Consider the following 19097-nt stretch of genomic DNA (forward strand, 5'->3'; position numbering starts at 1 on the left):
CTCTCAACCTATTTGATGTGGCTTGCTATGAATATGTAATGACTCGAACTGATACATTGATCCAAATACATCTTTGGCATTTAAACTTCAACATGTGTATTCAGATGTAAATCTAGGAGTATTATGATGAATATAACATCAAGCACAAATAGGAAGATGAATAAATTTATAGGAGATTTAAAAACATGGAACCTTAGTCATTGGTATGGTAGGCATGTAAAGGTAAGATGTCTTAGTCATCCTATTTAGTATCCATGCCCAATGTTGACCTTACTATCTTAACATTATGATCTGATCTTTTATGATACTTGATGCATAGTTCTGATGCATCGTATTCTATCTAAGCCTTGAAATGCTCAATAGTCTTGCTGCTCTAGTATTATATACTCTTATGGTGTGTCTCTTTGATTTGCATCAAATCTTTTAACATCGTATGGACTGTATTTTCTGTTCTATGAGTGTTTTATGTTTGGATAAGGTTGTCATGTAGGGCTGTGATTGTGTAACACTTGGTTCTTTTCAGCTCTTCATAAATGGCTCTCATGTTCTTTGTTATAATTTTATTATAACCTTGCTCTTCTCCTCTTGTATAGAGAATTGCGTTTAGCTCTAATGCATTTTCTGTCATGGCTTTCACCATCCTCACATAATATTCATTGTGACATGATCTCTTCAATTTGAGCATACTGCCTATTACATTCTTTGAAGTATTCTCTTGATGATGAAACCTAAGATGAATGAGACATCTAACTTATCGAAGTTGGCTTTTGATCATATGCTTGTGCTCAACTACAATGTGTTTCCTTTTGAGTGGTTGATACTCATATCTGATTTTACGCATTGGCTGGAAAGACAATTTGGCTTATATACCTTGTTTATGGATTTTGTAAAACGTTTTCTGAAATCATACACTTACCTTAGTTTTCTGATATAGCTAACTCTCTGTTATTCAAACTATGGAAAACAATTTTAGAATGTTGTGTAGCTTTACACTATGGTTGAAGTTGATCACAGTCTGGCAATATCCTTTTGAGCAATCTTGGCATATGTTGTCAATGGTGGAAGTCTAGTCAAAGAGATAAGTTACTTTACATGTTAATTCATTCTATTGGGATATTTAATCATGCTGATGCTTCTCTTCAAGAGATTCTTGAATTACCATGCCTTCAAGCTTAAGAGGGAGCTTGGTTTCTTCACTTGAAGGTATACCTTGATCATAGTGATTGTGCTATGGGTCCATTTCGTAAAAGTGAAGTAAGGAAAAGATTGGCATTTCTCATCTTTGATTTATGGCTGCCTTCCTTGATTGATTCTTATATTATGCAATCTTCTTTAGACTTACATTAAGAATCTAGAGGGAGTTCCATATGGAAGTTTTTGAGAAAATATGAAGCTAGATGTGTAGCTCATAGTTAGAAGGAAACATTTGCTCTTGCTGCTAGATATACTAATAATGCTGTAGGCTGGAAGTTAGATATAAAGACTGTTTTTCTTAATGTTGTCTATATTGAATAACTAGAAGGTTATGAGAATCAAGATAGAGAATCTCATGTGTGGAGATTAAAGAAAAGCTCTTCACGACCTCAAGCAAGCTTCTTGAGCTTGGTATGAGAAGATTGACAAGTATTTGATTAGTTTAGGATCTTGCAAGAATGATACTGATTCTAATCTTCACCCTAAAAGTATTCAATAGTGAATTGCTAAATTTTGTTTCTTATATATATGTGAATGATTCATTTCTAACTATTGGAGATAGTCTCATCATTAGATGTAAGAAAGATTTAATCACTGAATTTGGAATGAAGTATCTAGGCCTAATGCATTATTGTCTAGGACTAAAAGTATGGAAAAAATCTTATCTTTAGTCAAGGAAATATGCCTTTGATATGATGGATTGTAAATCTATGTCTACTCCTATGGAAACTAACTTAAAGAAGTTGAGTATTTCTGCAGTTAATTCTGATTTTGCAGATGCTTTAGAGTACAGGCAGTTGATTGGATCCTTGATGTATCTAGTTAAAGATATTTGCTATGCAGTGAGTGCACTTAGCCAATTCATGAACTAACCAAAGCATGTTCACTTGGTGGCAGCCAAGCACATCCTGAGTTACTTGTGTAGAACAGTTGGCTATGAGCTGAAGTATCCAATCAACACAATGATCAATTTGGAAGGATACTCTGATTCTGATTGGGTAGGAAGTGTTATTGACAGGAAAAGCATTTCAGGAATTTGTTTTAGCTTGGGTTCCGCTATGATCTCTTGGGCCAGTAGGAAAAAGTCCTCTGTTGCATTGAGTACTGTAGAAGCTAAATACAATGCTTCAAGTGTGGCAACTAGACAAGCAGTTTGGCTTCGCAAACTTCTTGCTGGGTTGTTTGGACACCCTTGGAAATCCACTATTATTTATTGGGATAATCAGAGTTTTATTAAAATGTCTAATAATCTCGTGTTTCATGGTAGGTCAAAATATGTGGAAACTCATTATCACTATGTTCATGATATGGCACAAAGAGGTGCCATCCAGTTGAAATATATTAGCACTGATGAATAGGTTTCAGATGTTCTCACCAAGCTTCCAGCTCAAGTGAAGTTTGATTACTTCAGAGAGAAGCTTGGAATTGTGGAGAACACATCATTGATTGAGAGGGAGTTTCAATCTTAGTGATGCAATTTAGTTTGCATCTTCCACCCTCTGCGGGAAATGCAAGGTGGGGGGCAATGCAAGGTGACATTGTATCCTTCTCTAGGAGAAGGTTGAGGTGTAAGATCTTTTCCACCCTCTGCGGACAATACAAGGTGGATCCATCCTCTGCGGGCACTGCAAGATGGACATCATGAAATGAGTTCATGATATTTATGTGTTTTTATTGCAGGTACACTCTATAGAGCTTATACATTCATCCTTGTGGGCAATGCAAGATGAAGGTCATGAATGGATCATGACAAGTGGCAGCTATCCTCCCTAGCTAAGAGGGAGTGTTGAAAATTGTAGCTAGCTTGGATACGTGACTATTAGATTTTAATGTTGTCAATGACAATTAAAATTCCTATGTATTATCTCATGCAATCCGAACCACTTAGGGCAGGGCCCAAACGCATGTAACATGAAGGCAAATGATGTAACTTAGGGCTGGGATCAAATACATGTAACTTGTAATTATATCTTGCCATGGATAGGACAAGACCTATGTATAATGTAACTTGTAGATAGGGTAGGCCCAATTTGGGCAGTAAAATCAAATATGTATTTTGAGCGATTATGTAATTGGGCTGGGTCCAAACTCATGTAGTGTGTGGTAAAGGCAATCAAGCAATAACATCTTAATAGGTCAAGACCTATTTGGACGATATACATAATATTATTATTATATTGACAAGGCAGGTGGACTTGAGACTTGACACCATAAGTCAAGTATATAAGCAAGTCATTTGCATGACATAATTAATCAATCAACATATACACTTAGCGAATACACTCTTCATTCAGCAGCAACCTTCTCCAAGGTCAGTGAAGATTATATTTCTATCAGCAACAACCTTCTCCTAATATCAGCGAACACCACTCCAAGGTATGCCAACATAAGGGAAAATGGAATTATAAAGTAGATTTGGTGAAGGAAAAATTGCAAGGAGGATATGAAAGTATCGACTATAAAATAATATCTGAGGGACTTAATGTCATGAAGCAATCAAACAAGAACATTGTTCGTACGGCCATTATTGGCATGTCTTGGCAAACTTTATGTGTTCTAGGTGTATAACCTCATTGAACACTCTTAGCAACATCACCTCGCATACAGATTTGGGGTCCTCCTTGCAATGTACGACCTCCTATTTACCCCGTACGACCTTCATATGGTGGCATTGTACGGTTTCTTGCTATTGGAATATGTCTCCTATACCATACCATACAAACCTTTCACATACCTATACAACCCTCAGAGACACTTATTGTACAACACCTTATACCCACCGTACCGCGACAACTTTAGTGTAACATTGGTACCGTACAACATCCCCACTTTCTTTTTGTACAGTAGTGTCCCTTATTGAGATTAATTCATTCTTCCATACGAAAACACTATATGTTGGGAGTGCGAGTTCAATAACTCGTATGACCTTTTCACATCATACTCGTATGGCCTTGGAGGAAATTTATCATAAGACTTCATCCATACCATGTTGCATGGCCCGGTCTTATATCATTTGTACGACAGCTTCATCTATTCAATTATTTGCCACGGGGTTTTGGTGTATGACTCTTGCAATTGGTTTTTGGCATTCAGACTTACCTTATCAGCAACGTATGGCATTGTTGTTGTGACATTGTGGGGAGGTCTCACTGTGACATAGTGTGACGGTATTCAATCTTTCACATTGTACGGCTTGGTAGGATCTTCCCCATTATATGGCTTGGTAGAACCCTTCATACTATAAAGCAGCTCGTGCGACTTTCTTGGGTTACCGCATGACTTGATCATAATTTTGTTATTTTTTTTGTCTTCTTCAACATTATTCTTGGCGTCTTAAAAAGTCACAAAAATGATGTGTGCCATGGAGTTCCGTGTGGTTTTGAAGGTCTTAATTTGGTGCTAGCCCCACACTCTCGCAAGGGGCGTTGCCTCTTGACCCCGTATTGCCCCCAGACCGCCATTTTATTTGTCAGGTACACTACAAGTTAGAGTTTCCTCGTACAAGTCATTGTCTATACTCTTGTTGTTAGTCTTTCCAAATATTACTTGACATTTACTTGTATTCAGTGGACAATGTCTATTGTTATGTTCTATAATATTGGTTATTTGACGATGTACTAATTGTTTGTATTAAGTGGGTTGTCACTCATGGGTAGTTACATGTGTCGGTTGGTTGACGGTTGTGTTCCTATTGGCAATTGTCAAGTCCTTTCAATATATTGTGTATTGCCAAAGAAGGTAGTATGGTATAGTCGAGTCAATTGTAATCCATGGCCGACCATCTCTAGTCTTCTCTGTAATAATTCATGTGCAAATAAAGGTACATTTTACTCTTGTATCTGGTATGCATTGGCATCTTTATTATTACTTCCTCTATTTAATTTTTCAAATATAGTAGTAAACATTCTCATACTTTTTAGTCTTACCTTTATGATTGTCTACAAGAGCTTTAAGCTTCTTAAAATAAGAGAATACTGTAGAGTTCTTGAAAAGATAAATGCACACTTTATGAGAATAAAATTTAAATATCTAGATTTGGCACCTAGGAGAAGATCTATGTCTAGTAGTACCTCGAGACCACGCTCACTCATATGGCCTAGCCATTGATGCCAAGTTGATACTAAGTCTTTTTCTACATTAGACACTACTGCAACCTCTCCGCTGCTAGTTTCTCCAACCATCCTGTAGAGATTGCCAACTTTTTTCCCCCTTAGTACAAACAACACTTCCTTTGTTATCTTGAGACAACTATTTTTTCCACTAAATGGTAGCCTTGTTCATCAAAAACTCCAATTGACAACACAACTTTTCTATAATCTTGGTACATGTTTGACATGTTGAATAGTCCTTACCTCTAAATCAAACATCTTGATTGTTACCTCACCTTCACCAATAGCTTCACAAGGGTTGTAATCTCCCATGTAAACCATACCTCCATCTCATGATTGCTAAGAAGAAAACTAGCCTTTGTGTGGAATCATGTGAAAGGATGCACCAAAATCAAGAATTCGAACATGAAGTAAAGAGCTTCTCAAATTTGCAGTTAATACCTTTTCATCTTCCAATGGTGTTTGAACTTCTACTGTGTTTGCATCAAATGCATGGGAACTAGGATTTTCTTTGTTTTCTTTTAGCAGCTTGCAATCCTTTTTGACATGTCCATTTTTGCCACAGTTCCAACATTTTACTCTTTTTTGCATCCTAGATTTGTACTCAATTTGTCCATGCTCAACATTTTCTCTTTCTTGAGTTCTGGTTCTTGCAATTAGAGCTTTAGTGGAGGAAGATCCTTGAGATGTCTTCTGCCTTGATCCCAAGTTTAAGGCAATGAGCATAATAATATTGCTCCTTTATCCTCTTCTTTGAATTTCACCCCCACTAAAGCCAACTTGCTTGTCAATATGTTGAAATTGTTTAGATGATCTATGATTGATGAATGCCATGCATCCTCAAATTATATAGCTGTTGACGTAACATAATTTTATTTGCGAATGATTTCATCTCATACAACTTTTTGAGCTTAGTCCACAGCTCATGTGCACTTTTCTCCTCTGCAACATTGAATAGTACTAAATGTGCTAGAGATAATTTGATTATTGCTCTATCCATGCTGTCTTTTCACCCCAATCTGCTTGGGTCATTGGTCATGGCTGCAAGTTTTGATGTTGTCCTTTTGAGAGTCAGGGCACATCCATCCTTCACCAATAAGGCTTGAATCTTTAGCTTGTACAGAGCAAAATTGGAACCATCGAAATTTTGCACCTCAAATCTGGTAGTTGTGCTTCCAGTCATTGTTCACTTCTCAAAAAATGAAATTTTCCAAACAAAAACCTTTGCTCTAATACCAATTATTGTGAAAATTTATATTGCAGATTTAATCAAAGAAAAATAGTGAGCAGATAACATAAATTTACATGGAAAACTTGGTAAAATTGTACCAGGAAAAAACCACTGGCAAATATCTCTTTTATTTTATTTCTTAGGAAAATTTTGCTGTTACAACAATCTTCAAAATGTACAAGAACCATGACTACGTATAGCATAAGACATCCGAGTTGTAGAATCCCATTCATAGAAAGTTGTTTAAAAGTAGAAAGTGTGACTCATGCAACTACATGCCAAACATGTCAAATTGCTATAAATAGTAAGTCCTTTTTTTTCTTCATCTTGACCTAATGGGCTCGCCAAAACATCTTTGGTGAGTAGGGGGTTTTGACAGCCCCCTTGCAACCCCCCGTCACTTCAATCTTTGGTTGAATTGTAGACATTTGTCCATGCTGGGCACATGCCCAGAGTAGACTATTGTGGTACTCGATGACTACTTGTCACTGCTGGAATAACAAAAACTGACTTCATATTCCAACAGTATTGGAGTAGTGTTTTGTTGTAAAATGATTTTTTTATTTGTTGAGTAATAGTAATAATATTATATTTTATTCTGGTCTATGATGTAATCAATTACACAAAATTAAAGGGAGTTAGAGAAATTGAATACAAGTGAGTCAGTTTCAGGATTCGGCTGCATGTAGACATCTAGCAAATTATTAGTTTGATCTAGAAAATCTTGTTCTGTCTCGTTCCTCATCACTTTCCTTGACTTAACATCTATAGAAAAGGTATGTTTAGAAGAATTTTTTTGTAAGAGTTTTTTTGTAAAGTTGAATTATCCTTTATAACTTTGTCTATCTTCATTAATGAAACTGCATAGTTGTTTATTTCTATTCTGAATTCCTTTAAGTTTGCGTTGAGCTTCTTGTTCTAAAGTCTTTCAAAGAAGCATATATACATAAATGATTCTTGCTATTTGGAGATTTGGGTTGCTCCTCTTTCAAATAGTATACAGAACTTCCACATATCTTTTAATGTCAAGGAAATGATTTTTTTTCAAAGGCAGCAAGGTTTCCAATTCAAACCAAATAATTTATCAAGTCTTTGGAAAGAGGGAGAGTGGGTGATCCCTAAGTGGTTCATGAGTTGTACCTTTAAATTCTTTTTGTTAATAATCTAAATCAACTAATCTTATATGAGATCTCAAATCACGCTTTATTTTCATATTCTTCAAGTTCACTTCTGTACCTACAACATTGTTTTTTATACATTTGATGCCTTCAACTGTATGTTTCTCTCAGTATAAAAGCAACCTGGTATTAAGCTTTAGTTTGGCAACATGATGCATTTTGTAGTGAAGCAGTTGACATATATGGATCATGTACCTTCATTTTCTTCAAATATGTTATACAATATCACTGGTCTTATTCAATTTGTTTAATGAAAAGTTCACGAGCATGCCAGATCCAAGTCTCCCCACATGGTGTGGTTTCTGTGGAACTCAACTGTATACATATTTTTTACTTCCTCAAAGATGTATTACTCAAATTCATACACTCTGACTGCCATTGAATTCTTTGTCTGGTTCCTTGAAGTCACTCAGTAATTCAGGATATACTCAGATTTCTTTCTAATAATTATAAAGGATTGATTTTTTTCTTATTCGGTAGGTCAGAGATGTGAATTTATTGACCTTTGGAAGGTTCAACATGATTTTCAAAGTTGATTCTTACCAAAGAGGTGGATCAAAATATCAACATAATTTTACTTTTAATCGTTAAAAATTTAAGTGGATAGAAGGTTTGATGCTTTATAATAGAATCATGTGCACACAATGTAGATGTTCATGCACTAATGATAGGAGTGTGATAAAATCATTTATATTTATTTTAAATTTGGCGAGGAGAAAGTTTTTTTCCGAAAAAAGATACTAGTTTGATGATATTTGTATACAAATGAATGCTGGTGTCATACTTTCCAGAATCTACTCTTCCAATGCTGATCCAAATATCCACTAATCTAACTACTAGTTCTCTTTTCGAAAAACAGATATTCCCAATTATTGCATGGGGAAAACAAACAAGAGTTGTGCTAGATGTGGGTTGTGGTGTTGCAAGTTTTGGTGGACATCTTCTTGACAAAGGTGTCCTGACAATGTCATTTGCTCCGAAGGATGAACATGAAGCACAAATTCAGTTTGCTCTTGAGCGAGGCATTCCGGCTATTTTATTAGTTATTGGTACACAAAGGCTTGTTTTCCCAAGCAATGTGTATGATGTGATACATTGTGCACGGTGTAGGGTGCATTGGTATGGCGATGGTATGCATGTCTTCTTTTTCAGAATTTGTGATTTTATTTACCCTTATGTGGGGGTGTTCTTGCTAGAGAAAGATTGACCTATTTGTTGAGTTTCTATAGGCAGTGTGTAGAGCAAAGGAAATTTTCTCCGGAAGTTTATATTAATAATTATATTAAAATCGATTGTAGTATTTCAAAATACCTAGATTTCTAAAGCAAATCTTTTGAGGTGCTTTGTTTCTCCAAGGTCAACAGTTTTTTCTGTTTGAAGTTAGAACCCTCTTTAGAACATTACATTGACTATGATTTTTGATTGCAGGTGGCAAACCTTTGTTGGAGATTAATAGGATTCTCAGACCAGGAGGGTATTTTGTATGGTCTGCAACACCAGTTTATCGGGATGATCCACAAGATCATGATGTATGGCAAAGTATGATTGTCTACAATTCCCCTCAAATCCATTGAAAACTTTCAACTGCATAGAATAACTAGAATTTATTCATCTTTTTCTCAGGAAGCTAGTATATCATATACAGTAAAATTAAAGTAATTAGCTAGTTTACATAGATGCACATGTTTGGAAAGAATAAGAAGTAGGAGCAGGGTTCAAGACGTCCATTCTTTGTCACGATTCAATGCATATATTATCTCCTTATGCTCAAAGTCCCTTTCTGGGGATATATGACTTGTATCTTTTTTGAGTTTCAGGAAGTTCATAATGCCTAATTTAGAAATGGATGCGCTAAATTGGATAGGAGAAAATATTCTCCTCCATATTTCTGATGCAATGAGTGAGGCAGGCTTTTGTCCTTGAGATGAGAGACTCTTTTGCATATTTTGTCTTGATGTATCTTCTGGTAATATATGCCATGTGTCTATTAGATTTTTTAGGAGTTGTTTGAATGCAGTGGTCCATTTTATTCCTTTTGTCTTAAATCTACTTCAAGTAAGAATAGGATGACCATGGACATTGATATTTGTTTACAGTGGAATAGTTAAAAGCTGTAGATTCATAGAAGTCTTGGCAGTGTTTATCTTCTTTATCTCAATCATCTTTTCCTTTATCAACATCAGATGTTTCAGAAGACTGATTACAAGATTATCTTCATAATCTGTATTTGTATTAAGGCCAACTATCTAAAGTTTTCTGAACTTTAGAAGATGCTCAGTTATGCATTTATCCCTAATTATCTTAACAGTGTTAATTGCTTTTTCGAAAACAACATTCTCTGTCACATCCCATTCAATTAGTCTAGCTTAATTATTAAATTATTGTGTATTAATTGTTTAATAATAAGCAATTAGGTAAAACAACTTAATTATGTTAAGGGTTGTTGAAGCACAAATACGAATGATTATACTCAACTAATTGTGCAAGTGATAAAAAAATCGTTGATATTTGCTCAGGTTGGAGAGAGAGCATCATTGGGGAAAAGGGCCCTAGCCGATGAAGGTAGCTTGTTATGATGGAATCGATACTTACTCTCACCTAGGCTCATGTAGCTAGGTTGCATGTGTGTGAATAAGATTGGGTGTTTTAGGTTCTGAATCTCTGATATTTGAATAATTATATTATTCATGATGCATAAACATATATGTGTGAGAATAAAATATTTTTGTATTTTCAGTGCGGGGCATGACAAACATTTTGTCAAGTGGACCTCAAACTAAAGGGAAATCGACATAGGAATGCAAAATTGCAAATAACATTAAGTTATAATATTAAAAATAGTATAATTATTAAGTAGAATTAATATTATCAATTATTACTATTATTTTTCATAAAATTCTTTGTTACCATTCAATTTTAAAATAATAGAAAAGATTAATTTTTTTTTTTAAAAGGGGAGTAATTCAAAAGTAGAATAGTTTATGGTTCAACTTGTTATAGAAGCCATGAGAAAGAAGGAGCTCAGACAACTTATGTTCGTAGTTCCCAAGCAGGAGACACCCATTTCCAATTTCTTGTAACAAATCTTACCTTTTGTCTTATAGTAACTAAAAAATTGCTTAATATTTCAAGTCATTTGTTGTCTTCAAGATCATGCAGAATAGTTAAATTATTTGCATGTTTGAACTCGTCAATTTGGTAAAATTAGGAACTCTTCGTTCAACCAAGGTCTCACAAATCTCCATTTTCTTTTGCCATTGTTTTGAAATTCTTTGAAGCTACATTTTGCATTTCCCAAAACAATGTGTTACACATCTTCAAAAGTAACATTTCCTAATTATTTACTTTTTGACTAATTGATGTATGTTATTTGCATTTGTGTTCAAAACTCTAAAATTTTGGAAAATTGTAATCTTTGGAATTTTTCTTACAGGGTGAAGTTATCTAGTGGGGGATTGAGTAAGTTTGGACCATATGTAAACATGGGTCAGACTGAACTATACCCTTGAACTATTATGCAGAACGCCTCACCATATATCCATAGAATTTATGGGCTTTGTTGCCCTAGTCTGTGATTGAACTGGGATCATGCTCTTATAAATGTTCTTTATTTGCCATTACTGAAAAATGCCCTAAATTTTTTTAAGGTATTTTGTCTTAAACAATTATTACCAAAGTTATTTGTTTTAAGAAATGAACTATTCCACAAGTAATATGTCTAAAATCTCAGCAAGCTTTTACATAAGACTATCTAACATTATTAAATTTGCAAATGCTATGTGAATTTACATAGTCGAGTTAGTTTAGCTTTATCATTGTTAGGTAACTTTGTCCTTACACATAAAAGCTATATAGGCTGTAATTACTGTGCCAATGAGGGTAGCTCAGATTGTTTTCTAGATTCTGCTATTCTTTTGGTGTTAAGATTTTAAGACAGAATAGGAAAACTCTATGGTTATTGTTTGAGCCAAATTTGTAATATCCCTGCTCAAATTTGAACCCACTTTTCTCTCTAAACCTCAAACAATTTGACAAATAGTTGGCATGCTTCTAAATAGGAATTTGCCCAAATTCTCAAACACTCTGATAATCTTATAGAATAATTCACTTATAGGAAAGGTTACAGCATGCAGGTTTAGCATTGTATAGTAACAGTTATTAAATGAATAAGAATTCACAACAAAACTAATAGTTCTCCACACAAATATATTTTCTCCATTTAAATTCTGATAACAAATTGATTCAGGCAACAAAGTTTGACCTGATTTGCAACCGTTTCAGAATCATAAAGATTACAATAGAATTATTGTCGTAGCAACAAGAAGGAAATCTGTCTACAAGATTTTCTCTAAAGTCCTTGCCTCTAGACTGCTTGTCATTCTTCCTCTGTTGCAACTTTGTCTACAAGATTTTCTGTAAAGTCCTTACCTCTAGACTGCTTGTCATCCTTCCTCATATTATTGCAAAGCAACATAATGGTTTTGTCTTGAGAAGGCAAATTCTGGATTCTATTGTGACTGTGCATGAGAATATACTTTCTTTGGAGGTTTATAAACAACAAGGTTTCTTGCTGAAGCTTGATCTTTCTAACGCTTATGATAGGGTGGATTGGCATTTCTTGATTAAAGTTCTGGCTGTTTTTGGCTTCAACAAGAAGTTCAAGGATATTGTGTGGCAGCTAATCTCTACTGCCAGATCTTCGATTATCATTAATGGATCTCCCTCCCATTTTTTAATGTGTCCAGGTGTCTCAGATAAGGAGATCCCATGTCTCCCCTTCTTTTCACTTTCATGGTTGAGAGTTTGGGAAGATATATGCAAAAAATGGTTAATTCAGGGGTCTTGAAAGGCCTTAGACCATCAGCAAGTTTGGTCTGTTCCCATCAGCAGTTTGTGGACGACACTATTGTTCTTGGCAGCTCTTCAGTGGGGTAGGCTAGAACCATTAAAAGAGTTCTTACCTTGTATGAATCAGCTTCAGGCCAAAAAATCAACTTTGCCAAAATTTCTCTTTTCTTCTTCAATACTCTTGATGTGAGATAAAGAAAGATTTTAGATATCTAAAATCTTTCTTTGTCTATCATTGGTAATATCCCATCTATCTATTTGGGTTTGCCTCTTTGTTCTAAAATTCCTAATTCTTTTTGGTTGTCGCTGATCGACAAGTTCAACAAAAAACTTTCTAGCGGGAAAGGGGCTCTTTTGAGTCAAGTAGGTAAAAGCCAACTCCTCAAGTCTTCACTTCAAAATTTACCGGTTTATGCATTGAGCTTTTTCAAAATTCCTTCCAAATTTGTTGAGGCTATTGAGAGGATTCAGAATTGATTTCTATGGTCAGGAGTGGAAGAAAGGAAGAGAATCCCCCTGGTGGCATGGGATAGTGTCTGTGAACCTAAGAAATTGGGAGGCCTTGGTTTGAGAAATCTTAAAGACTTCAATAATACGTTATTGGCAAAACAGATTTGGAGGATCTTTAACTCCAAGGGGGAGTGGAGCTCCATTTGGAGGAGTAAATATTTACCTCATGTTGACGCCTTAAGGGATTTCATAAATAATCGGTCTCTTCCTAATGGTTCTCTCCTTTGGAACAATGTTATTCGAGTCAAATTCATCCTTGAGAAAGGTATCTTTTGGAAAGTTGGCTTTGGAAGATTGATCAAATTTTGGGAGGACAGTTGGATTGGCCATGAGCCTTTGTGCAATATTCCTTCTTTCAGACTGTTTATGTAAGATTGTATTATCAGATTTGGACATATGGTGTTTGATTATTGTGTTAATGGGAGGTTAGTTAATCTTTCTGAAATCAACAGAGATCTTCTCCCCCTTCAATCGTCCCTAAATTCTATTGTGGTTGATCAATAGCTTTTAGAGGATTTGATGGTGTGGAAGGATACCTCTTTGGGTCTGTACCTTGTTGCTTCAGCTGTCTATTTGTTGGCCTCTTCCCCATCCCCCCCTCATCTTTGGGTCAGAGCTTGGTTTAATGCCCTCACCCCTAAAGCTAACATTTTCTTCTGTATTTTACTTCAAAATAAGATCCTCACTTTGGACAATCTTTGCAAGAGAGGCCTTTGTTTGGCTAATAGATGCTTCCTATGCTATGCAGACTTGGAGAAAAAGCACGTTAGAGACATTTGCGATATGCTCAAACCGTGAGATGTGTTGGTTGAAAATTTTGTACACTTGGGGAAATATACAAAATTGTGGTTTCAACCACAGCACACGAGTAAAAACTCTCCTAATTAAGGGAAGGCTCCCCCTATCTAACTACAACTTGGAAAATAAAATGGGATGGGACAACAATCTTTCTTCTTTGTTCAAGAAAGACAATATCCTTTTCTCTTCACAGAAAAGGATAGCGATTGAATAACCGCAGTAACCACTTTCAAGTGAAATAAGAGAAAGGAAATGAAGTTTCCTGAAAGCGCAAAGACTTCCGTCACTTCCTTCGGGACGGGACAGCAATATCAAGCTCAAAGACTTGACTATTGGAAGTCCTATCTACCCTTTGCTATACTAAATTTTACAATGAATAAAAGACAACAGCTCAAAGACTGGAATAATTTATTCTTTTAACACAAAGACAAGAACTAATGCAAACTCAAAGACTTGCTGCTATTTCTTATCAAACAATAATTTTTCCTCAAGAATAGACGCAAGCTCAAAGACTTGTTGCTCCTTCTAGAGATTTCCTATTTTAATTAATCTTCTCTACTTGCAGCTCAAAGACTTCAAATCAGATTGGACTAAGCTCCTTTAGAAATACTTGGCATAGAAGAAATAAAAGATTCAAACTCAAACATGTAGCTCAAAGACTCAAAACTTGAGTAATCCTTTTTTATTATTCTTCAAAAACTTTCAATCCACATACATAAGCTCAAAGACTTCTTGCTGTAAATTTGGCAGAGTTTTTGCTTGCTTTCCAAAAGATAAAAATTACAATGGACCCTCTCTTCTATTTAAAGGAGAGGAGCCTTGAGAAAAAGGTGGGAGGATCCTAACTAACTTGAGAGATTCTCTCAACCACCAAGACTCATTCAATAACTAACTAAGACTTCATTAACTAACTAAGACTTATTCCAACTACAGTCCTAATTGGACACAACTTGTAGTTGCCTTACATGTAATTACATAAGTGCAAGTAATGTGTAACTTGCGTTTTACAAAAATACTTTTACATGTAACTTGTCAAAACGAAATTACAAATGCATAACTAAAATTATTCCATGTGTCTAAAGACACGACTCTAACTGCATCATCCTTTGTCTGTGATGATCTTCATGTCGCTTCAGGATGCTAGAACTTGAAGTATTATAGATTGGTAAAGACATCTTGAACCGGAACGGGAACTTGCATCCTTGTCTTCTTGCTTGGGGTAGTACTAGCTTTTCAAGAGGGAACGGGCTGCCTTCCTCTTTTCATGTCATGACCATCTTTGTCTTGAAAGCATTCTATGCTCTCAACCATGAATTGTTGTTGTATCTCTTCTTTGTATCATCCTTCATTCTTGAAATCTTCTTGCAAAATAAGGCCCATGCCTTAATCCATTGATTTGGTAGATCGTGTGTGCAAACCGAACTGACAAGGGAAGGGATAAATTGATGCAAAAATGGGCTCACAACTGAATTTCGGGTTTTGGAAGCTGCATTACATGTGTGGGAAAAACAAGAGCATTAACTTGCAAATGTGGGAACAAACATGCAACTTCATATGTGTAATGGGTAACTACAAGTTTGCACTTGTAATTGGACCTTTAAAACTCATTTTCAAGTGTTTTTTGAGTGCATTTTGGACCAATTTCGGGTTCTGGATGGTTGACTGCAGGTAGACTTTAAATGGGGAAAACGAATGAATGTGTGAAATGAGTGGATGAAATAGTATGTACGGATGAGGGAATTGGAAGCGGATAGGTAAAAATGAATTTCAAGAAGATCACTTGGAACTTTGCCAATGCAAAAATGGGAAGAACTTTCAACTTGCAACCCGGATTTCAAAAAAATCCCATTTTGAAAGGATGGGTATTTCTCATCTTTGCAACTTGGAATTTCAACAAAAGATGGTTAAATCTTTTATTCGTAAGGGAAGAACAATGATTTTCATCCAACTTGTAATTGGAATTTAAAATCTTGAATACAAGTAAAGAGGGAAAATGGGGAAGAACGATGCAATTCTAAAATTGCTTTACAAAAGGGAAAATCTCTCTCACAAAATCTGATTTTTGGGGAAGAACCAACCATTTACAAATTTACAACTAGAAAGGAAAAAACAAGAAAACAAGAAAAAAGAAACAAGAAGAAAATAAATCTTACCTTGCTCCAATGTGAAAATGCCTCTCCAAAAGATAATCAATCTTTGAAATAAAGCAGAATATCTCTTAAAAAGAAATTAACCGTATTCCAAAACCCTAGCCACGTTTTTGAAAAAATGCCCAAAACTGAAAAACGTGGCAGCAAATGCATGAGAAATGGCATGGAAAATGGCCAAGACTCTTTCTAACCTCAATACCTTAGCATACCAAGCCAAAACGATTCATAACATTGCTGATTCGTGGCATTTTTAATGAAGAAAAATGTGGTTTTTTGGCAAAAACGTGTTTGCTGTTATAAAGCTAAAAACCAGCAATCTTAACCTCCATGTGGCGTGAAAGGTGTTTGAAAATGCATAAAAATAGGGAGGAATCCAAAACACCTTCTATCTCCCAAAAAATCTCCACAAAAATTTGCTAAAAATCCTCAAAAAACATGTTTTTCCTTGCAATTCGGGTTTTTTGGAACAAATAGCAAGTTTAAAATGTATGAAACAATGAAAATCGGGTTTTTTGGAGGATATGACAAGTTTAAAATTTCACTTTTTCAACATGTTAGGCAAAATCGGGATTTTTTGGCCAAATAGCAAGTTTAAAATGTCAAAAATGCACTTTATGAGCAAAATCGGGTTTTTTGGACCAAAGTGCAAGTTTTAAATTGTCACTTTTTCACTTACAAGGCAAAATCGGGATTTTTAAGACAAATAGCAAGTTTAAAATTCACTTTTTCACTTACCAAGCCAAAATCGGGATTTTTTGGACAAATGACAAGTTTAAAAATTGTCAAAAATGCACTTGCAAGGCAAAATTGGGTTTTTTGGAGCAAACTGCAAGTTTTAAATACTTGTAAATGGGAAATAAAATCCCTACAACAAGTTATACTTGCTTGCACATATGTAATGGGGATTTAAAATCCCTATTACATGCAAAAACCATTAAAGTAGGGGTCTTTTGACCAAACTGCAAGTTTACTTGCAGTTGAGCCAAAAAATCCCTATTTTAACTAAAAATGACCAAAAAACAATAAAAAGATAAAAACAACAAAAGGGAAATTTAAAACAAATTACAAATAACATCTTTTAAATAAAAGTGCACATGTAATAAGTCAAAAATTCCCCTACAAAGACCAAAACAATGAATATCATTAAAACTTGCAGTTTGAAAAAAATTCTCCACCTGCAGTCGGGATTTTAAAACCCAAAATTGAAGGAAAGACATAGCAAACGAACCCAGAATTTGACGATATTCGAAACGTAGTTCGAGGATGGACTGAGGATTAAGCCAGTCCAAGGATTAGTCGAAATTTTGCCTCGAGAAGCATGCCATAGGGTAAATTTTTTCATTTTTTCACAAAAATTTCATGTAATGGTCCTTCATTTTTGAAAACAAAAATGAGGACAACAAGATGGAGACTTTTCTCTACGAGTATCAGCAAAGGCACCATGAGCAGGCACCGTGGAAGGCACCGTGAGCAGTGGAGGCACCGTATTTGCAGAGGGAGTGAGCAGTGGAAGGCACTGTAACCCATAGAAAGGGGAGAACACAAAACACAAGGCAGACAACCGTATAGAAAAGATCGCCCATCAGTTTATTCAGATCGATAGAAAGGGACAAGCAAAGTGTAATCGACACCCTAGAATGCCCAAAGACTAAACCAACTGCTGATAGGAATTTAGTCAAACAGTTTGCATCCAACTCCTTATTTCTCCGTTTAATGTTTAAACCCCCTTATGGCTTCGAAATGAAATGTTTGTTTGTTTTTAAGTCTTTGCATAGATTTGAAATCACATAACATAAACTAGAAGGAAATTACAATAATATGCAACATGAAGATTGAACTACTGCTGATATGATATTATTTCCAGAATTAATAAAATCAAATACATAGCAGGTTTTTCAACTCACTAAATACTCCAGCATTTTTGACATAATGTTCCAACAATGACTTCCCATCTTGCTGCTATAGTAACATGAATAGTGCCGTGCTACAGTAACGTGAATAGTGCCGCGCTACAGTGGCGTGAATAGTGTCATGCTACAGTAACATGAATAGTGCTACGCTACAGTTTTAATTTGTCTTCAATTAGTCCAATATCTTCATAAAATCATCCCTTCAGAATGGCATAAGCATTGGACAAGGAGTGAAGAAGGTATGAGCAAAAACACCAAATCTGCTTGTAGCTGGAGATGCACCCAATCTGCCTACTAATGAAGCTGATAGCAATGGATTTCAAAGGCCAAACCCCAAAGGAATGACGTCTAGAATGTCACAAGAGAGGATAGACGTCCCCTAATGCCAAGAACGGATCTGCAACTCACACATCAATTTCTTCTCATATTCAACATGCTGAGTGAAGCCACAAAAGCTTCCTTTTATTCTTTCTCCAAGGGTCGACCCAACTCACTTGAGCAATGTGGGATAAAAAATGTGCAATATAAAACATATTAAAATATTCACTTATGTCTCCCTTGGGTGCCCCTTTGATTTGCACACATCCCCATAAAATAAATATTAAAGTAACACTTTAATATTTAACAATTAAATTAAATGTTACTTTAATAACACTTTAGGCATTAAAATATATTAGCAATCGGACTCCGAATAGCGCGAGTGATAGCTCGTCGGAAAGCTCTCGCCGAGGAGTATCGAATCCAATCACCAAAGCTAGCCTTCGTTGTGTCCTGCTGACTTGCTAAAAATAGTAAGTATGCCTGAAACTAAGTAAATCAACTCCGTTTTAGCCCAAACTGGAAATGACTAGGACAAAACACTCTAGGATTCCCTTAAACCCTTCGTTAGCCCTTGGGGCCATGTAGAGCTAGGCTAACGCACATACACTTGGTCAACTGCTAAAGTGGGGACATTACAGTCCACCCCCCTTGAAATTGCTTGTCCTCAAGCAATCTCATTCCAGCTTGTTGTATCACCTGCTCATTCTCCCATGTAGCATCTTCCTTCGATAGGTCTCTCCATTTGACCAAATACTCCTTCACTATCCTATTTCTGAGTTTCCTCTCTCTGGTGTCCAGAATAGCCTTAGGTACTAACACGAGCTTCCCCTCCTCATCCAAAGGGGGTA

General features: G+C 35.6%; 1 protein-coding gene across 8 annotated transcripts in view; it reads left to right on the plus strand.

Annotated features, from left to right (window-relative positions):
- LOC131071210 (probable methyltransferase PMT23) overlaps positions 1–19097 on the plus strand; it is a 220136-nt gene that overhangs the window by 133872 nt on the left and 67167 nt on the right. For all 8 annotated transcript variants that reach the window (XM_059207664.1, XM_059207662.1, XM_059207660.1 and 5 more), the window contains 2 exons: positions 8572–8842; positions 9141–9251. In XM_059207664.1, the coding sequence (XP_059063647.1) occupies positions 8572–8842; positions 9141–9251 (382 nt within the window). The remainder of the gene's footprint in view (positions 1–8571; positions 8843–9140; positions 9252–19097) is intronic.

This window comes from Cryptomeria japonica, chromosome 7 (assembly GCF_030272615.1).
Source record: "Cryptomeria japonica chromosome 7, Sugi_1.0, whole genome shotgun sequence".
Classification (NCBI taxonomy): Eukaryota; Viridiplantae; Streptophyta; class Pinopsida; order Cupressales; family Cupressaceae; genus Cryptomeria; species Cryptomeria japonica.